The sequence below is a fragment of the Papilio machaon genome, chromosome 1 (genome assembly GCF_912999745.1).
Source record: "Papilio machaon chromosome 1, ilPapMach1.1, whole genome shotgun sequence".
In the NCBI taxonomy this organism is placed as follows: domain Eukaryota; kingdom Metazoa; phylum Arthropoda; class Insecta; order Lepidoptera; family Papilionidae; genus Papilio; species Papilio machaon.
The window spans coordinates 10,185,872-10,206,475 of record NC_059986.1 but is presented as its reverse complement, the minus strand read 5'-3'; the positions used below and the strand labels follow the sequence as shown (position 1 = coordinate 10,206,475).

General features: G+C 36.3%; 4 protein-coding genes across 5 annotated transcripts in view; 2 read left to right on the top strand and 2 right to left on the bottom strand.

Moving 5' to 3' along the window:
- The window catches only part of LOC106719276 (long-chain-fatty-acid--CoA ligase 4), a 32,607-nt gene extending 28,236 nt beyond the window's left edge, over positions 1-4,371 (bottom strand). Inside the window, exon 1 of the mRNA XM_014513580.2 lies at positions 4,237-4,371. The gene's annotated coding sequence lies outside the window, so the exon portion shown is untranslated. The remainder of the gene's footprint in view (positions 1-4,236) is intronic.
- A 1,007-nt stretch (positions 4,372-5,378) lies between these two features.
- On the top strand, positions 5,379-9,874 carry LOC106719231. The gene is made up of 17 exons (XM_045685695.1): positions 5,379-5,546; positions 5,709-5,855; positions 5,956-6,093; positions 6,186-6,333; positions 6,536-6,662; positions 6,827-6,952; positions 7,026-7,157; positions 7,333-7,467; positions 7,541-7,593; positions 7,683-7,847; positions 7,963-8,102; positions 8,182-8,323; positions 8,452-8,689; positions 8,809-8,911; positions 9,144-9,283; positions 9,481-9,658; positions 9,738-9,874. Exons 1-17 carry the CDS (start codon positions 5,379-5,381, stop codon positions 9,858-9,860), a joined length of 2,403 nt encoding a protein of 800 aa, XP_045541651.1. The 3' UTR covers positions 9,861-9,874.
- Positions 9,875-11,117: 1,243 nt separating this feature from the next.
- On the bottom strand, positions 11,118-15,431 carry LOC106719286 (sentrin-specific protease 1). 2 transcript variants are annotated; one of them, XM_014513597.2, is made up of 8 exons: positions 15,219-15,431; positions 15,081-15,163; positions 14,913-15,010; positions 14,582-14,841; positions 13,232-14,289; positions 12,959-13,145; positions 12,559-12,783; positions 11,118-12,347 (listed from the first exon to the last, which is right to left on the bottom strand). In XM_014513597.2, exons 2-8 carry the CDS (start codon positions 15,119-15,121, stop codon positions 12,186-12,188), a joined length of 2,031 nt encoding a protein of 676 aa, XP_014369083.2. In that variant the 5' UTR covers positions 15,122-15,163; positions 15,219-15,431; the 3' UTR covers positions 11,118-12,185. The 2 variants fall into 2 exon arrangements, with proteins under 2 accessions (XP_014369083.2, XP_014369082.2); XM_014513596.2 differs by lacking the exon at positions 15,081-15,163 and having other exon boundaries at positions 11,130-12,347.
- Positions 15,432-15,827: 396 nt separating this feature from the next.
- LOC106719254 (dTTP/UTP pyrophosphatase) lies at positions 15,828-17,070 on the top strand. Its single transcript, XM_014513541.2, has 4 exons — positions 15,828-16,016; positions 16,116-16,357; positions 16,431-16,577; positions 16,700-17,070. The coding sequence occupies exons 1-4, from the start codon at positions 15,927-15,929 to the stop codon at positions 16,845-16,847; spliced, it is 627 nt and encodes a 208-aa protein (XP_014369027.1). The 5' UTR covers positions 15,828-15,926; the 3' UTR covers positions 16,848-17,070.
- Positions 17,071-20,604: the final 3,534 nt, after the last annotated feature.

Here is a 20,604-nt window from a genome sequence, read left to right as displayed (position 1 = left end):
GACCTGATACGCCGAGGTAGACGATACCAAACAAATGTTATCAAAGCGACGCCCGCCATGGAAACTTACTATGCAACTAAACATATCCGGGTTAAGATAGAATAATGATGACTCTATTAAATCTAGTGTTGCTAAAACAAACTTAATGTATGGATAAAAAAATTAGTCACAATTCCTTTGTAACCTTGTAAACCCACTAGATACGATAGACTAAAAAATGAATAGATCTGGAAAAAGACTTTGTTTTAACCTCATCATTGTAATAACTATTATTATAAGATTTACGATGTACTTCGACACGCAGATTGAAGTCTCGATAACTCATTAATTAGATACAAAAGTCATTGTAACACTATATAATCAAATAAGCGTGAATGGGATAATTAACAAGTTCAAAAGTTACATTTAAGCTGGTAATAAATAGTTATACAACTGCAATACACTATAAATATTCATCTCAGTATTTCTAGACTTCAAGAAACTTCAACCAATTACAAAACCTATGACTAACTTGTTTAAGCAACAAGCAACCCTGAGACATATAACAAGAGAGTGTTGCCATCTTCTAACAACAGATAATAAATAAAACAAAAATAACATCAATATACAAATAGTGATTTATAAGAAATCGACACAATAGCAATGTCTTGGTACGATACGAGTACTGATTGAATCATTCAATAGTGGAAAAGCATTGACAAATCGATACATTCAGCGGCTAAACAAATTGTTCATATAAATCCTTATCGATAAATAACCTAATTTAACGCTCACAAACATATCACTACTAGGGTTGTCCAAAACATTTTTCTATGATTAAATTACTAGCTTTTAAACTTGAAGTATAAGGTAAGGGGGATCTTATTCGGTATGTCATGCAGTTACCTAATAAATTACTGAAAATATATAAAAGTAACTTGACTGGCTTAGAAAAAAAGCTGAACCATCGATTATGATCGCTGTGTCAGCGTATACGCAGAATATATCAATTTGAAAAAATAAGTGATAATAAAAAATATTTTTGTATAAGGGTTTCGGCAATGAAACCCTACGGATGTACAATGTCTTTAATCTGTTTTCCAGACAACAGATCACTGACAACCCTAGACATGTGTGTCAGTGCGGCGAGACACAATGATCCTGACGGCACACGGTGCGGCGCGATGTGGGCGCGGACTTTGCACCTCGTTACAGCGCCGACGTGATTTGACATCTCACGACTCACGTACACGTGCTGCGTGCTGCGGAGTAATTAGAACAACGCCACAATCTGAGCTCAGGCTTTAATTATACTTGCGAATTAACGATTTTTTTAAATATCTCCCATGGGCCATAGGACAACACTGCAGGTAGCCAGAAAATTGTTCAGTCTGTGTTTGAACATGAACTAACTTTCGTGTTCAATTTTTCATTGTTACTTATAAAATTATTACCAATCATCATAATCAACCTGCGCTTGTCTCTACGGATGTTCGGCGTAGTACGTACTACTCTTTTATATGTTTATAAACTTCCTCGGGATAAAAAATTAAGAATTATCACCTGCATGTTCTTGATCAAAATATTATCAAAACATATTCGACTTACTGTTGTACAGTTAACAATCGATATTAAAGCAGAACGTTTGTTTTAATATTCGATTTGAGTTCAAATTGGAAGTAGCCAACTGACAAATGATCTTCCGATGTTTGTCATACACAACTCTACACCAATCTTACTTCTTCCTAATCTTACTAATATTATAAATGCGAATATTTAGATGGATGGATGGGTGTCTGTTTGAAGGTATCTCCGGAACGGCTCAACAGATCTTAATGAAATTTGGTACAGATGTAGAACATAGTCTGGAAGAAGACATAGGTTACTTATGTTTCTTTTTATTCCGCGCGGTCGAAGTCGCGGGCGACAGCTAGTATGTATATAATTCGAAGATAAGCGAGCGAGTGAGCATAAGATTTATTTAATTGTGCCAACCTCATTATATAGGAGTACCTACGAGCAGACATCTTGAAAATTTTAATGTAAATTATAATCTAACAAAATAAGAAGTCGCGGTGTGTCGTTATGGAAGAAGTAGGGGGAGTGGAGGGCTTGTGGGTCGTGGTGGGGGGTCTCCGTGGGGAGTGTAATTGTGCGCCGGCGCGGGAAGAGCAAAGAGCGCGGCCTTGCCACGACCGCCGATCTACCTAGCACTAGATAATAGGCACTCACTCCCGTAACCTGGAAGTATAGGCAACAAAGGAGAACAGAGGGAAAGACTGCTAATTTTACTGCGTCATTTTTCTGAATACTATCAAATCGGAACAAAGAACTTATCAACAATATTATAACTGCTAATACCAATAAAATAAAAGTGCTTGAAATTTTTTTTTTACAATTATTATTCAAAAAGTATACTTATCGCGGCTGGTAAATTACATTACGAAATTCAATTTGATCTAAACTAGAACAAACCCCACATTGCATTAAAAAAATGTTGGCTTAAAAAAACTACTTTTTTTGTCTTAATACTGAACATATACATATATTTACATTTTGCCACAATAAATATTCATCATATGTTGACATACAAGAGTCAAACATGTTTTTTTTACTTACAATTAAAGTTTATTTATGTGTTGCTCTCATTGTAATTACTAATTTTTCAAGATGTCTTATTTTATTCAATTTTATTTTTATGCATATGAACATAAAAATCATCACTGTTAATATTGTCAGGTGGTTTTTTTTATTACTAACAGACACCGAACAACCGACTGGAATAAGTTCTTAATGCACAAACATAGACAAAACCAGAGAGTTGTGCAATAAAATCTATTTTCTCTGCCTACCTAACCGCAGTATCTCTTCCTAGTATATGCGGTATTAATACCTTTATACCAGGAACAAAATTTACTCAATATTATGAATGATAAAAGAAAAGTGTTTAACAGCGCTAACTATCATTTCCATAGATAGGCTTTGAAGTAAATACTAGAATTATATTATACCCTAGACCAAATTAAATTCATATGTACTTTTTTCTCTTCCAAAAAGGGTCTACTTTTTAATAATATAGACAACCAAAATTTTTGAAGACATTTGAAAATATTCAATTTTGTTTTATAAAACTGTCTAAACTATGTTAATTTTTATTTAAAAATTGTAGAATTTGTATTCTCGTTTTACCTAAGGGTAGTAACATTATGATTTTAATATGGATAGGTTAAGAAATCAATAAATATTAACTTGACCATGATTTAAACCTAAAGAACCATAACAAAACCATGATATAACTGTTTCATGAAGATCAATGGGGACTATTTGAGGAGGATCCAAAGTAAAAATTAACCCAAAGCAAATACAAAATATCAAGGGTTAATATTATGGTCATTTTTTGACTGTAATATTTTATACTGTAGTCCAAAACTCAGATTAACTTTTAACTATATACAGAAGGTACATTTTTATAGTTATGTAACATCTAGATGCTATTTACTATTTGTAACAATATTTATTTCTACAATTACTCCAAATATGAGTTACCAGTGAGGTAACTATCATACACAAATACATTGTAATCTCATTTTATTCAAACAGAATTAGTTCGAATGAGAACACTTCAGCAATTGTATGATTAACACAATAAGGTAAAAAAAGATTGGACACAAAAACACTAATCAAATAAATTTTTTAAAAATAAAAGTAGGGTAATAATTCATTGCAAAATATACATTTAGCTTAGATTATATCAATTAATAAGACATTACAAACAACATATAAAAATATCCATTTGATTGCCCAAAAAACGATAGCGGTATTACTTATCTTGTGTAATAATTAAAAAGGTTATAAAGTTTCTAATTAATTAGATGAAAATAAAAGGGTTAAGCTTAAGTTAAATACTGTACAAGCTCACCTTTTGCCAATTTGTTATACGTGATAAAATTTGAAATCTTTGTTTTTAGTATTTACATCAATAACCTTTGTTAATACCTCTTCAAAAAACATGAACGAGCATAAAATTAACGCACATCTATTTATTTAAAATTGAGCGAATTGATTTTTAGTATCTAAGCTCTATATAAAAGCTCTTCGTACATTTCATTTTTTTATAAAAATTATGATTAACTTTCACTTAATTGTGAATGAAAAATATATTTCGCCGTAAAATTTAGCCGCAATAGGTTACTACCGTTTCTTTTTTGTGGTAAAGATGACTCTAGATGACAACTCAAACAAATAAAGAGGAAATACCTTTATCCTGCTTTCTTCTTGTGTTGATTAGATATTTTCCACTTATAAATTATCACTGATTTTCGAAATAAACTGAAAGTAAACACTATCAGAAGGTAAACGTCTGCAAACTGCAAATTCGAACTGTCTATTTAGTCAGTGTTGTACCGCATTGTGTAGCTGTCAAATCAATAAATAATCGATTTACGTATCAAGCTCAACTTAAAAGATTTATGAATTCAATGTTTAAAATTTAGAATCTTGAAGATATTTGGACTAAAAAAGTAACTGTAATTACAAATAGTAAAATACGAGACATCTTACTAAAAATTTAAAATTCTTAAAATGATGTATTCGATTCGAAATCGATTAAAGTGTAGTATCCTTATTCAACCCTAGACATGTTGAATGTATCCCACTTTCGCTTAGGGGTGGGGACATCCACCAATCAGAAAAGACTAAGCGCTCTGAAAAGGTGGCGTGATCACTACGTCATAACATAGTAAATATATCTAGGCGCCAAACTATATACGAACCTAAAGATCAATACTCCACAAATGCTTCAAAATAAATAGAATCTTCCTTATCTCTCAAACCGTGAAATTTCTTTAAAAATAAAAAATTATTTTCTTAGATTAGATTTAATTTAACCAACCCCTTGTTAGTTTTTACGAACTCGAATACTTAATTAAAATATGGCAAAGTTAGACCTTAACAGTTTTAAATGTTCCACCTAAGTTTATATTCTGGAAAAACTGCAAATTATAGGCTTACAGTAGCTTAAATAAAATATTAAATTATATAAAAGTTCGATAAATTTTCAAAAAATGGTTAGTTCTTTTGTACAATAGATGGCGCAATTTGAAGTTTAATAAAATGAAAACTTTTAAATGTAGTAAGTATTTTTGGTATTTGTAAATAGATAGGGCTAGAAAACTATTAATGAACCGTATAAGATAAAGTTGAAAGAAAAAAATTGTCATAATAATATAATTAACCTAAGTTATATCTTCAAGTAATATTTTTTTAATGTTTCTTCTGAAATGGTAGTAATATTTCCTGTACCTTTGTTAACTGTTACGTATGCACGATGAAAAAAAATATCAAAGTAACATTTAAAACGTCTCACAGATTATTTAAATTTTAATAAATTTGTAGTTATTATGTTTAAACATTATAGAGAGTTGCAGGATGTGGTTTCGCTTATGGTTTACTGCACGTCCGACAAATCTTTTCTTTTGTTAAAAGAAACTAGCGGTGAATATTGGATACCATCAATTAAATCAGAGAAAAACTCATGGAAAATGTCAGCACATAAGTTACTGTTTGAGGTACTTTGTTGGTTCCTTATTTAGACCGCCTATTTAAATATCTGTTATCTCTCTTAATGAAATCTAACGGAACCATCAATATAATAAGTCTAAGTCAACAGTTCAATGGGAGAATAATAATCTACACTAAGGTGGTCTTAGTGACCAAGTCAGTTTGCGCAGTTGTTCGGCACTGAGAGCGGGGCGCAGCTGTCGCCGCTGCGGGTGAACAAGGTATGGCTGCCGGCGCACCCCGCGCCCTGTGTCTACCACACCGTTTACAAGCTGACTATCAGAGCCGATGTCAAGAAACGATTAAAAGTTAAACCTGTATGTTTGGCTTTTTATTAAAAATATCCAAGAGAAAAAAGTATATATACATTTTTAAGAAACTTATATGCAGATGATATTCCTTTTCCTCGTGTTGCAGAGCGTGCGATTCCGGCTACAGTGGGTGGGCGAGGCGGAGCTGGGTCGACTGCAGGCGCACTGTGCGCTGCGTTCGCCCGAGCTGCTGCTGCTGGCCACCATGTTCACAGGCGAGCCGCTCAAGGAAGCCGATCTAGCGGTCAGTCCGAATACACCTAGGACCCCGTGTTGTTTTTAAAATTGTTGCGCCTAGTCTCGTCTCTCGCTTGCATATGTGTACCCCTTTTCCAGGACCTGGATAAGGGTCAGCTGGTTGAAGTGGGCGAGGAGAGTGTGTTGGTGGGCGCGGTGGAGGCGGGCGTTGCGGCGGGCGCTGGCGGGGCGGCCAGTGCTGCGCCCAGCGCACAGCTTCTCGCTGCCGCCAACTATACCAAAGAGGGTTGATATACTGATAATAATTTTACTGTAGGCGACCAACGCGCGACTACTTTATCTGATGTCGAGATCACTGTTTTTCATCTACATCCACAATGAAATGAAAGAAGTGAGTTAAAAATAATTAGAAGAAAAGGAAGTGATAGATTGTAAAACGAGATATTTCTGATAAAACATGTGAACATTATCAGCTTTTCTATCCACAGACCAGATGCGATTGTTCCGCGAGTTCGTGACGCTGAACTTTCCCGCGCTGTACATGAGCCAGCACGTCTTCTCGCAGCTCATGTTGGACATCGGCTGGCACCGCACCGTCTGCAACAACCTCTTCAGGTAATGTTTCCTCTTTGTCAGTGTCGTCGACGATGTATGTTTTTGAAAGATAAATCCGTTTATTTATTAAAAAATGATCCTCTCCAAGACATTACTTATACATTGATCTCTTGTGATTTGTGAGATATTATATTAGGATTCAAATCGCTTCATAAATTCTAAAGGGCGGCAGACGTGAGCAACCGCGGCGGGCTGTCGTTCCAGGAGCTGGTGCTGTGGAGCGCCGCCACGGAGCCCGTCACCCAGCACAGCGGCCTGCCTGCGGAGATACGTTGCCGGTACATCTTCAGGTATGTTCAGCTGTGGAGATCATCCAGTGAGCCACTTGCTCGTACGAGTCTTTCCCAATGAGCGGCTTTGCAGGTACTACGACGGCGATCGCGACCAGAAGCTCCAGCAGGTGGAGGTGAAGGAGCTGGTGGCGGCGGCGCGCGCCACGAGACAGCTCTCCACGGACGCGCTCAGTGTCGTGCGCGACGTCGACCTCTGCTACAAGTATGGCATTATCTGTTTCTCTTGCTGCCCACCACACGAGTCCTAAGTTTCCATGCTATTCAACTTTAACGTTTTAACTAACTTTAAAATGTTTTTGATGCCTTTGCTTTATTGTCTATCCTTGAAGTCAAAATAATCTTTAAGCCACTAGAGAGTGTTGTGTATCCGTGTGCAGACAGCTAGGACTGCAGGCGAACAGTCCGCTGTCGCTGGCGGATTTCCTGCGGGCGGTGCGGGAGCTGCGCCTGCGCGGCACCAGCTCGCTGCTGCGCGCTCCTCGCAGCCTGCTCGGCTACGTCATAGACCTGCAGTGAGCGAGCGATACGTCGATGAAATGCCTATGTTCTTTATGGATAGATAGAAGGGTATTTAATAATTTTCAGGGAACGTGATTGCATGGCGAAGGCGGCTTCCGTCAAGAGTACGACCCATTTTGGTGAGTCACGATCTTTAATAAATTATTGTATATTACTATTTCTGTTTTAATTTGCTAACAAACTTCAAAAACAACGTTTTACGGCACAGAGCCGGAGGGTGAAGTGCGTCCGTCGAAGGCTAAGGTGGATAAGTTAGAGGTGCGGGACAGCACGAGCTGGCGGCGCGGGCGCGAGCAGTACGCGCTGGCCTCCTGCGTGGTGCGCCTCGAGCAAGACGCGCCGCCCGCAGTGCTGCGCCTCGACTGCTTCGAGGGTGAGCACCATCCAACACAGAAAATACCGTGTCTTTGTGGTTATGAACTTAGAAATTCTTTACTTGTCGCATTGTCTTCTATTCGACCTATCGACCCGTCACTTGATGTTTGTAGAGGAGGCGGTGAGCGCGTCCACCATCAAGCTGCTGTCGCTGTCGTCGACATCGCTGGAGGTGCTGGCGGCCGACTCCGGCCCGGCGGAGACGCTCGCCGCGGTGCACTACTTCGCCTCCGACATCAATACTCCCAAACTGGTACAATGACATCTTTACTTTTGTTTACTTGAAATCCGCTGAAACCGGATGAATTGTAAGTGGTGTAGTTGTATTGTAGGTAAAGCCGGCGTACACGTGGGCGCAGCAGTCGGAGCTGGCGGCGCTGGGCGCGGCTGTGCTCAAGCTGTCGGAGTCGGTGCAGGTCATCTGCGCCGCGGAGCCGCGTCTGCTGCGACTCGACTCTCCTATTTATGCTATCGGTTAAGTTTTAATCCAAGGATCAATGTAAATGTCATCAGACAGTGCAAAAAGTCGACCTGTCAAAAAAGTACTACAACATGTCTGCGAGATTAAAAAGACCATATCAAGTCGCATGTCATTTGCGCAGGTGACCTGCACGGCAACCTGCCGGCGCTGCTGGCGATGGAGGCGCGGCTGTGGCCCGCGGGCGCTGCGCTGCTGCCGGCGGGGCTGCTGTTCCTGGGCGACTTCGTGGACCGCGGCGCTTGGGGCGTGGAGCTGCTGGCCTACCTGCTGGCCGCCAAGCTGCAGCGTCCCCGCGGCCTGCATCTCGTGCGCGGCAACCACGAGACCCGGGACATACAGACCATGTTTACATTTTATACGTACGTACCTATTATATATCGAGCAAAGATGTACATATATTTGAATTTTAATATGCATTTGGTAAAATCATCATTATTTTTTTAAATTAAAATGTCCTATGCTATGTCCTATGTTGCAGCGAGTGCACGACAAAGTTCGGCGATGTGGAGGGCGTCAAGATCTGGAACGCCATCAACAATGTGTTCGATGTGCTGCCCCTTGCCGCAGTCGTCGATGAGAAGGTTCCTACACGTAACATATTATACGACATAACAAGGGGAAGTTGGTTTAACTGCAGCACTTGATCACCGGATGAAAAGCATATTTCTACGATACATATATTTTCTTTGTATTTTTGATGCGGCCTTTGGTCATCGCTGCCTTTAGTTTAAAAATAAAGTTATATGTAATTAAATATGTATTCAGTAAAGTGTACGACTGGAGCTGCATTGCTCAGTGTTATGTGTGGTGCAGGTGTTCTGCTGTCACGGTGGCATTCCCCCGCCGTGGGTGTGTCCTCGTGTGTCAGCCATCTTGCGGGTGCCGGTCCCGCTGCCGCGTCCCGCAGCACAGAGCCACATGGCCTGGGAACTGCTCTGGAACGACCCCGTCAAGTTACTGTCACATCATATCTACACTGATCATTTCACATTTACATACACCACGTCACATCGCATTCACACACTCATCATTTGATATATGGAATTACAGGTTATAATCTAAACTTCGGCTATCTTATTCTTTGTAAGGTGATCGATTCACTTGCTCTGTTTAAAGATCCTAAGGCAAAAACTTTATGGTTTGTGATGAGGGCGAACAAGATAACGGCGTCGATGGCCATGGAGCTGTCCGCGAACGAGGGGTTCGCGGTGAACGCGCGGCGCGGCACGGGACACGTGTTCGACCAGCGCGCGCTCGACCGTTTCCTCGCCGCCAACGACCTCACACACGTCGTGCGCGCGCACGAGCTGCATCAGAACGGCTTCATGGTGACTGCTCACCGGGAATACTACGACAATTGACTGCTCGAATGTGCGAGAACTACTATAGCCTCATGCTTGTATGCAGTGCAACCTGCGCGGCAAGCTGATCTCGGTGTTCTCGTCGTCGCGCTACTGCGGCGGCGACAACGACTCCGGCGTGGTGCTGCTGCAGGCCGGCAAGCTGCGTCTCATTCGGCTCAGCGACTAGCCATGTCGTTCCAAATGAACACTTAAATCTTCTAAGTCAAACCTCATTTGTCATACTTTGCTCTATTTAATAATATTATCAGAGTACTTTTTGAACGCCGCGCTAAAGCTCTGAGTTGGCGGCACTCAAGCGAAGAAACGCTTTAAAATCACTCTTGTTTCGTTCGTCTAACGCTCAAAATGGAACACAATTAGTGCAAAAAAAAATTCGTTGCGTTTTAAAAGCGTTGCCATATGAACGCTTTTTTAACGCACATTTAAAAAAATGCCCGTACGAATGAGTACGAGTACGAATGTTGTAATTTTATAGAAATTTTGAGATAGAGTGACGTAAATTGTAGTATGAATTGATTTGTTAATGTAACATGTATAGTGTTGTTAATCTGTAAAATTGTTTTAATAAAGCAAATAAATATTTGTAAGTACTTAAGTTTATTGTAACCAAAAATATTTACAAAATATGACAATTAATATTTTTCATTACTAAACTGAAATCACCACGGTCATTACATTTTTAGTAGACGGTGAATTAAATAATTATGGAATTAAATTGGATACTTAAACAAATTACAAGGAAATAAATACAAACGGCATATTGAAAGAGATTTAGTGAAAATATTTATAATTTATTTAAATTACTTGCTTAGAAAATTACATTTAATACCATTTAATGTTTAACTTTGTTTGTTACATCTAAATTTCATAGACACTTTTACCAGAAGTGCGAAGTCATAAATTGTAATGCAAAGTTTGCTACCAGCAGCGTATCATTCTGTACAACATATAATTTCCTATTTAAATGGAAGGAAACATTTATATATATGAACAGAACTAGAACTTTAGTAACAAAGTTATTTTTTCAAAAATAATTGAAATCTGATCGAATGGAAAATTTGTGAACAAATTTTGTTGATTTTTAAAAAATATTACAAGAAAAAACTTCTAAGCTTTTATTATATTTACTTTGAGTTCAAAAAAAAAACTTTTTTTAAGGAATCTTTTTTTTTTTAAGTGATTAAATGCAGTTTTTAGTTAATCCATACAATCACCTTCACTGCCATTTTTAATTTGTACATTCATTCAGCGTACTAAGAGTTCATAAATCAGAAAAATATTTGAAATTATTTTACGTGTGACAATAAGAAAACACATTTATTAATGTTATAAGGAATTGTTCTACATTAATATAAACAGTACGGAAGAGAAATTATTATCATTGTATTATTAGCTAAGTTTATTAGCAAATATGAACCTATCTAATATTCACAAATTGTTCAATTTTAAATTTAGTTCATAAACAGGACATTCATTTAACACAAAGACCAGGAAAATATGTTGAAGAATGAGTTATACAAACCCATACAGCTTCATTCACAATATTTTAGAATGTAAGACACCAATACATACAATTTTAAAGCACAAAAAAAAGAGCTTTCCGAGTTTTGTTCCATTACTGTGTCATTTGTATTGACACATATCTATCTATACAATTTTCTTTGGAACCCAGAATTATGGAAATTGTGAGTACATTTAATTTGAATATGTGTTTGTGAAAAACAGAATTTTGACATCAATTATCAAGTATAATAAAACATAGCCACAAGTACATAACACTATTATCATTTGTAATGGAAAATGATGGATCAATTTGTAAGTATTTCTAACAAAGAACCTAATTGATAAGTCTTTTATTTACTACAGAACATAGGACATTCTCACCTGCGGATTATTGTAAATTGTAGGTGCCAATTTTCTACTTTACGCGAGTTGCGCGTAAACAATTTTTTATGACCTGGATGAAAAGTTCGACCCCTTCTTTAGTATATCTTCATAAACGCTAAGTTGCGGAAGTTACGACACCTACATTGAGTGTCGTGTTGCCAGGAGAGAATTGGGCAATTTGTCCCGTTGTGAACTTTACATCCAGGTGGGAATAATTATATTTAATTGAGTTTAAAATATTTTCTATAGAAAGTTTATTATGACTCTCCTTTTGCTGATTGGACCAGTTTTGATTGTTGTAAGAATACTGGTGGTGTAAAGATAGGAAAGTTTTGATTAACGTTGATTGACTGTATATCGTAAAGTAAACGCTTTGCTAAACAATACAATATTAACTGACAAATGTTGAAATAAGAAACATTTCTACATGGGTTGTGAAAATGAAAGTTGAATTATATTATACACCAATATTTATAATTATTTGAGTTTACGTACAGATTGAATCACGAATATATTCACCACTCACCTTAGTTCACTTGGACACAATCAGAATATCCGTATATTTATAACATTATATTCACAAGAACACAAACTACACTGTCACTTAGAGGAGTAGCTCTGCCCGCAGTATCTCAAGGGCAGCTTTCCGCCTGAGGTAGGGCATGTGGGCCTGCGTGAAGCTGTAGGGCTCGTCCCGGCACGCGAACTCCGCGAACGTGCACGCGAACATGCCACAATCACTGCCGTTCATCTGCTGCGGGATGTTCTAGAAGCAAAAAATAATGGTATTAGGAAAATTTCTTATTGTTTGTTTTACTTTCAAACCAGAAATGCACAAAAGTAAGCATTAAAATTTTTATTCGAAATGTAAAACTTTTGCTGGGCGAAAAGAATTTGAATCAAATTTGGGACAGAGAAAATTAGTCTAACTTGATATTTTCTTAAAGCTATTAAATTATAGAACTTATAATCTATACCTTCAAGTTCTCAGTTTTCCAGTCTTTATCATCGAAGGGCTGTCCCTTCTTGTCCTGGTGCTCGTCGCGGAGGTACTGCAGCAGGGCGTCGAGGCAGGGCTGGTTGCTGCCACCCATGCTGTCCAGGTAGGAGATGCGCTTCGCCCGCAAGTCCACTATGCTCATGCACCAGTGGACGCCCAAGTGCACCGGCACCAAGATTATGTCTTTCGAGAAAATGTCCACCTGAAAATATATTCAGAGCTTAATTTACAATAAATTTGGAGAACTTTTAATTTAGAGAAGAATTTCCTTGATAAAACAAAGCAGAGCATAAATAATATAATACTTCCTGCCGCTTTAGAAGACATTTAATTTGAAACCAAATAATGCAAGAAAAGAACTAGTTAATGACAATTACCTTTTTAGTCCAACGCTGCAAGGCGGCCTGGCCCTGCCGCATCAATTTGGGATAAAAGAAGGTGTTGAAGTGATGAACCTTGGGCAAGTCAGGACGCTGCTCGCTCCGCTGCGTTATCAGCTCCATGTAGAAGTTGATCACCTCATCATTCAGCCAGTTCAGGCCAGACAATGTTTGTAGATCTCGCCTTCAAATGATATATTTTTTTTTTTTAAATAAAACGGTTCCTTGTAATAACGAAGAAAGGAATGTGTTGATCAAATTTGAACTCACCTGCGGATGCTCATACGGAATTTTTGCACAAACACCTGGTCCAATGGTCCTGGCCCCAGAGCCATTTTGATCAGTTGCTCTTGTTCCGGACTCAATTTAGGAAAATCTGGAGTTGCTGGAACTTCCTCAATCAAACTCTCTGGTAAACTTAATTCATACTTAAACTTGTTAGCTATAAGTGCTATGCTTTGTTCATGGTTTACTTTGGATATGATGTCGGACTCTCTACGGGCATTTTCTAATTTCTTGTTGGTATATTCTTTCTTCTTTTTATATTTATCATGTAATTTAGGTAGCCAGTCTTTGGCTGCAATGTCTTTGTCGTGTAATGAGTCACGCAAAGAATTCACCGGAGCTATTTTCGTTGAGGATGAAGTCGAGCACTCGGATGGTACCACTTCAACATCGGAATCTGACAGATTAAGTGATGCAACAGTAACAGGATCATATTCCTGTGCATCTTGATTCTGTTTGTTAATACTAAGATCTTTTTCCAATAACTTTAATTCATTCAATGATCGTTTCTGTGATTTTAAAGTATTACGAAATGACGCAGTTTCATCTGCCAAATTTATTATGTCCACAGGTTTACTAAATGTCAAAGGCGTAGTGCTGGTCGCAACACGCCTAATTAATTCTTGGTAATTACGTTTTTCATGCAAGTTGAACACTTCAGACAGCATTGTTCTACCATTACCATTCAAGTTTGAGAATCTGTTTCTTTTTGGAGAGAGATTCAAATTTTGTTTTTGCATCCAATTGGGTAGAGGAGTGACCTTCTTGTAAGATTTACTGATACCACCATGTGTTTTCAAACTGTGGATACGCGGTGATGTTTTTTCCTCTTTGTCTTTGATTTTTGTAAGCCTGTAATACTGCTTATTACTTCTGGTCTCAGATTCCTCACTATTTGATAAAACATATTTGTATTGCTTTGCTGGTTTTGGTGGAGATACTTCTCTGACCAGAATAACATCATCTTCTTTCTCAATTTCATCTTCATCTAAATTAATGTATACTGTCTTTTTGGTATCCGGTTTGCTTTCAACCCATGATACCTAAAACAAACATAATATGAAAAAGTTGTCAGGAGATAGTTTACAACCGCCAAAGGGACTTAGGACACTTTTTATCCCATTTCCCTAGGATTTGCAAATAAAATTTTAATACAATGTTATTAAAATATAAACATACCCATACTAAGTTAAAAAATAACATAAAAGCCATTCTTAAATACCAGAGAATAATAAATTAGTTTTAATAACATCAGTTTTACCTTATAATGTAGTGATAAACACACCAATAATAAGTACCTAGTTGTATAATTTATATAATTTTGATATATCATACCTTTGGATCTTCATCATCGTCATCATCATCTACCACAGCCTGTACCACCTGTCTCACAGGACTGTTAACTTTAGATTTCAATAAATATGTTGAGCCGTTCTTATTGATATCTCCAACTATATCTGATACCAATCGGAACCTGTTTGGTGTTCTAACAGGCAACACATTAGGTGTTGAAGTACTGGGGTGACCTGATTCTATTTGAATTGGGACATATCGTACATTCTTGGCTGACTTAACGCTCTTTATTTCTGAAAGATCTGTAACACATACAAATAGTTAAAGGTTTCATTTTTATTAAGATTAACTCACTAATTGTAAAATGTTTTACCGTTTGTTGACATGACATCTGGAAAATTGGTCTTCCTCAATTGTCTGAACCTTTTTAATGAGGGCAAATCATCATCAGACGACGAGTCGTCATCCGTCCTGCAATCAATGTAATGTTAAACTTGTTGAAGCATATTGACATCCATAAAAACAATGAAATTGTACCGACATCCAAAACTTCGAAGCAAGACGTAATGGTATTTTGTACATGTTGTGATTATTTTTAATCCCAGTTTATCTGAAACTCAAAAGCTTTACCGCCATAACGAATTGCTAACGTTGTAAACAAGAAATGTCATATCCATACCTGTCGCGTTTCAAGTTTGTTCTCAAAGATTGTTCACTATCGCACCAACCAAGAAGACTACGCACGTAAGCCACAACGGACTTCATTTTTAAAATATTATTCATCCATTACCATAATATCCTTAATATTAACGTAACAAACGAAATGAATGAGCAGTTTTACGAATAAATACAACTTAAAAACGGAAAGAAGCCGAAGCCGAATCGAAATAGACAGCAGTGTGGCAAAGAGTAGCTGGGAGTCAACAATACAGATTTGTAGATTATTAACATAACTTGAACAGATAAATAAATATCTAGATTTTTTTTTAAGTTCTCATTCTGTATTTTGAAAGAGCTAAATTATTGAAAACTCTAACTACAACATTCTGAAACCGACTTTAGCGTTTGTCAACTTATAAAGAGGATTATCGAATATTTTTATACTTTAGTCATTCTTAAGGTAAAATATAGGGAAACGAAAAACTTTTTAGGCCTAATATTAATGAAAGACCATATTGAAATAATACAAGTACTAAAAATCTTAAAAAAAGAAACGATCAAAGAGTAAATTAGAAAGTTACAAGTTTGACAAACTGTTACTGTCAGACTGACATAGTTCCGTTCTCATTTCCGCTTCCGCCAATATTTATAATAATAATTATATTTTTTTGTATTGTTTTGCAGTTTATATTATTTGTGTTTAACTGACTCTGATTTGCATACTACAATGCTAGAACCTGTGATGCATATTCTCAAACAAAAAAATATTATACTGGCCAGTGGGTCTCCCAGGCGAAAAGAACTTGTTGAAAACATTGTAAGATAACCTAAATATTTTGATCTTTTAAGTATTTTTCATACTAATTAAAGGAAATGTTTTGGATAAAAGAGGTTAAATATTTCAATAAAATTTTAGGGTCTTAAAATCAGTTTGTGTCCATCACTTTTTGAGGAAAATTTGGACCCGAAAAGTTTTACCACTTTTTCAGAGTTTGTTGAGGAAACGGCTTTACAGAAAGTGCTTGAAGTTGACGATAGACTAAAGAATCAGTCTCACAAACCTGATGTCGTTATCGGCGCCGATACAATGGTCACCTTAGATGGAGAAATGTTTGGTAAACCAACAACTGAGTTAGATGCATTTCAGATGTTAAAAAGGCAAGCTTATTCCTTAGTCACATTTTAGTTTTGAACTATTTGCATAATTTTATATGAAATCACGCTTTTCCAGACTGTCAGGTAGAACACACACTGTTTACACTGGAGTTGTTGTGAAGTCATTTGATGAAATAGTTAAGTTTACGGAAAAGACAAATGTTGTGTTTGGAGAAATAGATGATGAGCAGATCCGAGGCTACATAGCTACTGGTGAACCCATGTAAGTTTGTTGTAGTAAGCTACAGGCTAGATATACATAAGATTAAAAAAAATGACTGATTATGACACAAAAGTCTTTGGCTTGCCAGTCATTTATCATTTTATGAAACATATTATTTTCAGGGACAAAGCAGGTGGTTACGGAATACAAGGAGTTGGTGGAACATTTGTTGAGAGAGTGGAAGGAGATTATTTCACAGTTGTGGGCCTGCCGTTGTATAGACTATGCTCAGTCTTGTACAATATGTTCAAAAATCACAAATACAATTAAACCAATTGTAGTATAAATATCAAACTAGTCAATCTTGAAGGTATAAACATTCCTTGTTACTGAACTCTGCCATTAGATGGCGTTGTTATCATATTAAATCACATTAAAGTGTTTTACATATAGAACTAAGTTATATAGTGAAAAGTAATAGTAAAACCAAAAGAAGACATCAAAGCTGATTTATCCTAGCTGTCATGCTTTCCTAAAATATACTTGGAATTGTACAGAAGTTGTAGTTTTATTTAGTGTCCTATATCTGACTCCTCTTATAAACAAATTAACTTATTATTTAATTAACAACTTGTCAGTATTAATAGTTCATTATCAATCATTTCATTACGGATGAAAGTTTCAAAGGGAAATTTAAAAAAAAGCTCAAAAAATATTTATTACATTCATTGCCATAACTTATTTTCTCATTACTGATTTCATTATACTTTCTTTAAATTTATTTTAATTTTAATTATCATACTTATCTAATTTTATTTTATATTAATTTAAATTTAAATTAAATTTATTTTAATTTTAATTATCATACTTACCTAATTTTATTTTATATCAATTTAAATTAAATTTTTTTGATCCCACAGACAAATTATGTTATATAATTTTGTGGGATATAGTTCTATTTTAGGTTTTTATTGTATTGTAAATAAATAAATAAATAATAATAATGTATGGATATGACATATTTAAAACATGTTGCAATGCAAAATTATCAAAGAGACTGTTTAACACCTCTTTGTTCAACCATTAATGAGACATAGATGAGGTATTCACATGGAGCTTCTACGCATCGTAATGACTCGTCTAGTGCCGTTACTCTAGGCGGATAGTGCATATGAGTCGCGTTCGGAAATTTACTCAGAAAAGGATTTTAAGTCCATTTCCACTGTTATTGTCATAACTATTTAAAACTTCAGACTGGTATTAGAATCCAAGAGTCCTATTTTACTTACTTAAAATTAAAGTATGCAATACGGAAAAAACGTTTGGTTTAGTAAATTTGCAGTCTACAAATCGTGGTTATACAGTACCATTCGTGTATCATCCGTTTGATTTATAAAAATTATCGATATAATGAAGAATACTCGATATAACTGTTACGAAAGTATCGATAAATTTAATCATACGCAGTAACGGATCATCATTAACCTCATAACTTTTTTTTTCGAAATATGTGTGAAAGCTCAAGTGGCCTGTGACTTGTGAATGTTGAAAAAAGCTATTGTGTGGTGTGGGAACGAGATTTGCCACCTGTTCCGCACCGCTATCTTATACGCCATGTCTAGCGTTTTCTTGTGTGCCAATTTCAGTATTCTCTTCATTTAATCTATTAGATCATGTACTTTACATGTACAACGGATATGATGCTTTTCCAAATAAGATTACCGTATTTATTTATTTAGATTCAGAAAACTTTAGACGACTACGGTTTCACGAGTCCAAAGTTACGTTAAAAGAATATTTAAGAGAATACTCTTGGTATAGTTTAGGTTACTAGAAATCCTTAAAATACTCACATAAAGTTAATTAAGCTAGAAGTTACGAGTAAGTTGTTAGAATTTGCCTACGAACTTTGAAACAAAAATACTTCTTTTGAAGGTTAATTCGAAAGCTTTAAATAGCCATCTTATCAAAATTATTACAATTAAACAATAATGATAAATATGGTGGTAGTGATATTATAGGTTGTGGGCCAGATGCTGCAGATCCGTAGATCCGGTCGGTGGCTCGGTGGCGCATCTGCCTGCGTTCCCACACCCTCGCGTAATATTTTTTTCATTTAGAATAAACTTTTTTCATATGACAACACTGTTCGGAAGTAAATGTTTTTGTCTATGAGCTCTTGCTTTTTTTGATCGCAGAAGGTACCATTGTTAAGACTACTACTATGAAATTAAAGGCTCTTCTTTAGCCTGTTTAGCCGAAAAAGATCGTCGTATACTTATATTACTAATTCTTAGAGATATTATTTCCTGTTAAAATGATTACAAAAGGCTGTATATTTGTAACGTGCCCTAGGTCAAAGACTTTAAGACAAAATCGGAGAGAGAGACGTGTTAGATAAGCTATTTTGTAGGTTATTTAATTGAAGATAAATTATGAAATAACGTAATCAATTAAACGTTTATGTATACGCATGTGTTCGCGGCACTGGCACACAAACAGTTCAGCCACAGATTTAACTTTGGCGTATGTCATCAGGCGTCAGGTCGCTGGTCTCTTCTCGGAAACATTGTTACCCCTTGCTTCCGGCGCGACGCGACAGTGCTTCCGCCGCAGGAATAGACAATGTCAAGTTCGCGCGTACACGTGCGCGCGTAAACTTGCCGCTCAAATTAAAATAAATACGTTTTTCACGAGAAGAGACAAACATCAAACACAACTCGTACGTTCATATACTACTACTTTTCAATTCGATTGTAGTTTTGTAAATACAAAGACTACTGGGTGAAAAATAACATGGAATACAAATAAAATTGTTAAGATTTTACTGTATACCTATGTATTTGAGCCTAACCTTTATTAAAACCGTAATTTTATTTTACATATTTGGTAAAACAGTTTGTTGTTTTTCTTTTGTTTCCTAATTGGGTTAAGTATATTTTCAAAGGCCGTTCATTCTCGCGTCCCACGCTGATATGTAGGCAGACCTGTCGTTGACCCTACCTTAGAAAAGTAGCCCTTAAATGACTTCTGCCCACAGAGGACCCAGAACGTGGGTGAATTAATTACCAACACAGCGTTTCTTAATTATTATTGAAGCATTATTATCTTTCCAAGGTACTGAAAAAAGTGTATAAAACATTTCGGAAATATGTGGGCTCAATTAGTAAAAAAAATGTTTATTTCTGTTACATCACATGCTCGTCGCGATTTTTCAGACTCTGATAAATGGATAGACGATGTTTTATATTTAATTACCAGTACAGGTAATATGTTGGATGGTAATAAAGCATGGTAGTGTAGGCGCGGTGGCTAATCGACATACATATGTTACGTAAGTCGTAAGGCCCCGTGCTTTGCCCCACACTTCCAAGCGAGGCGCGGCGTCGCCCACGGCTTGCCTCGAATTGGTAAAAAATTCATAAAATATAAAAGAAAATAAAAACTTTCAACAAAGAATAAGTGACTTTGTAAATATTTTTATAGGTATGTTATTAAGCATTTCATTTCAAACTAGCTTTTACCCGCGACTCCGTCCGCACGGAATAAAAAAAATATGAAAACGGGGTAAAAATTATCCTATGTCCGTTTCCTGGTTCTAAGCTACCTGCCCACCAATTTTCAGTCAAATCGATTCAGCCGTTCTTGAGTTATAAATAGTGTAACTAACACGACTTTCTTTTATATATATAGATATATGTTATGTGGCATATAGTATATGTTAATCTCATGTAACTAACATACATTTGTATGTGATGATAACGTTTTATATTATTTTTACTAATATGACTTAAATAACAGTAAAATATACTATCTTGTTCAAATAAATCTACTTAATGATGTCCTTAAGTCAACAAACTGATACATGGCGTAGAGAAGTTTGTAAATATTTCACATATCGCATTTAGTTATTAATATTTGTATGGTAATTTGCCAAACGTTGCCTAAATCATAGAAGTGAAGGTTTAAGTGTGGGGGCGAGTGGAGGGCGCGATGTAGGCAGCTGTGTGAGGTCATAATGATTTAATCTTCCAATTTGAAGAATATTGAATATAAACATTTAAGAATATTTAAGGAATTTGTTTAC

Excerpts from the sequence above, each read along its gene's own strand:
- LOC106719231 (XM_045685695.1), top strand. The coding sequence starts at position 5,379 with ATGTTTAAACATTATAGAGAGTTGCAGGATGTGGTTTCGCTTATGGTT. Across the intron at positions 7,594-7,682 it reads CAAGAGTACGACCCATTTTG|AGCCGGAGGGTGAAGTGCGT; the intron begins GTGAGTCACGAT and ends TTTACGGCACAG. Across the intron at positions 8,690-8,808 it reads ACCATGTTTACATTTTATAC|CGAGTGCACGACAAAGTTCG; the intron begins GTACGTACCTAT and ends CCTATGTTGCAG.
- LOC106719254 (XM_014513541.2), top strand. The coding sequence starts at position 15,927 with ATGCTAGAACCTGTGATGCATATTCTCAAACAAAAAAATATTATACTG. Across the intron at positions 16,017-16,115 it reads AAGAACTTGTTGAAAACATT|GGTCTTAAAATCAGTTTGTG; the intron begins GTAAGATAACCT and ends ATAAAATTTTAG. Across the intron at positions 16,358-16,430 it reads GCATTTCAGATGTTAAAAAG|ACTGTCAGGTAGAACACACA; the intron begins GCAAGCTTATTC and ends ACGCTTTTCCAG.
- LOC106719286 (XM_014513596.2), bottom strand. The coding sequence starts at position 15,322 with ATGAATAATATTTTAAAAATGAAGTCCGTTGTGGCTTACGTGCGTAGT. Across the intron at positions 14,290-14,581 it reads ACGATGATGAAGATCCAAAG|GTATCATGGGTTGAAAGCAA; the intron begins GTATGATATATC and ends TGTTTGTTTTAG. Across the intron at positions 12,784-12,958 it reads TGCAGCGTTGGACTAAAAAG|GTGGACATTTTCTCGAAAGA; the intron begins GTAATTGTCATT and ends ATATATTTTCAG.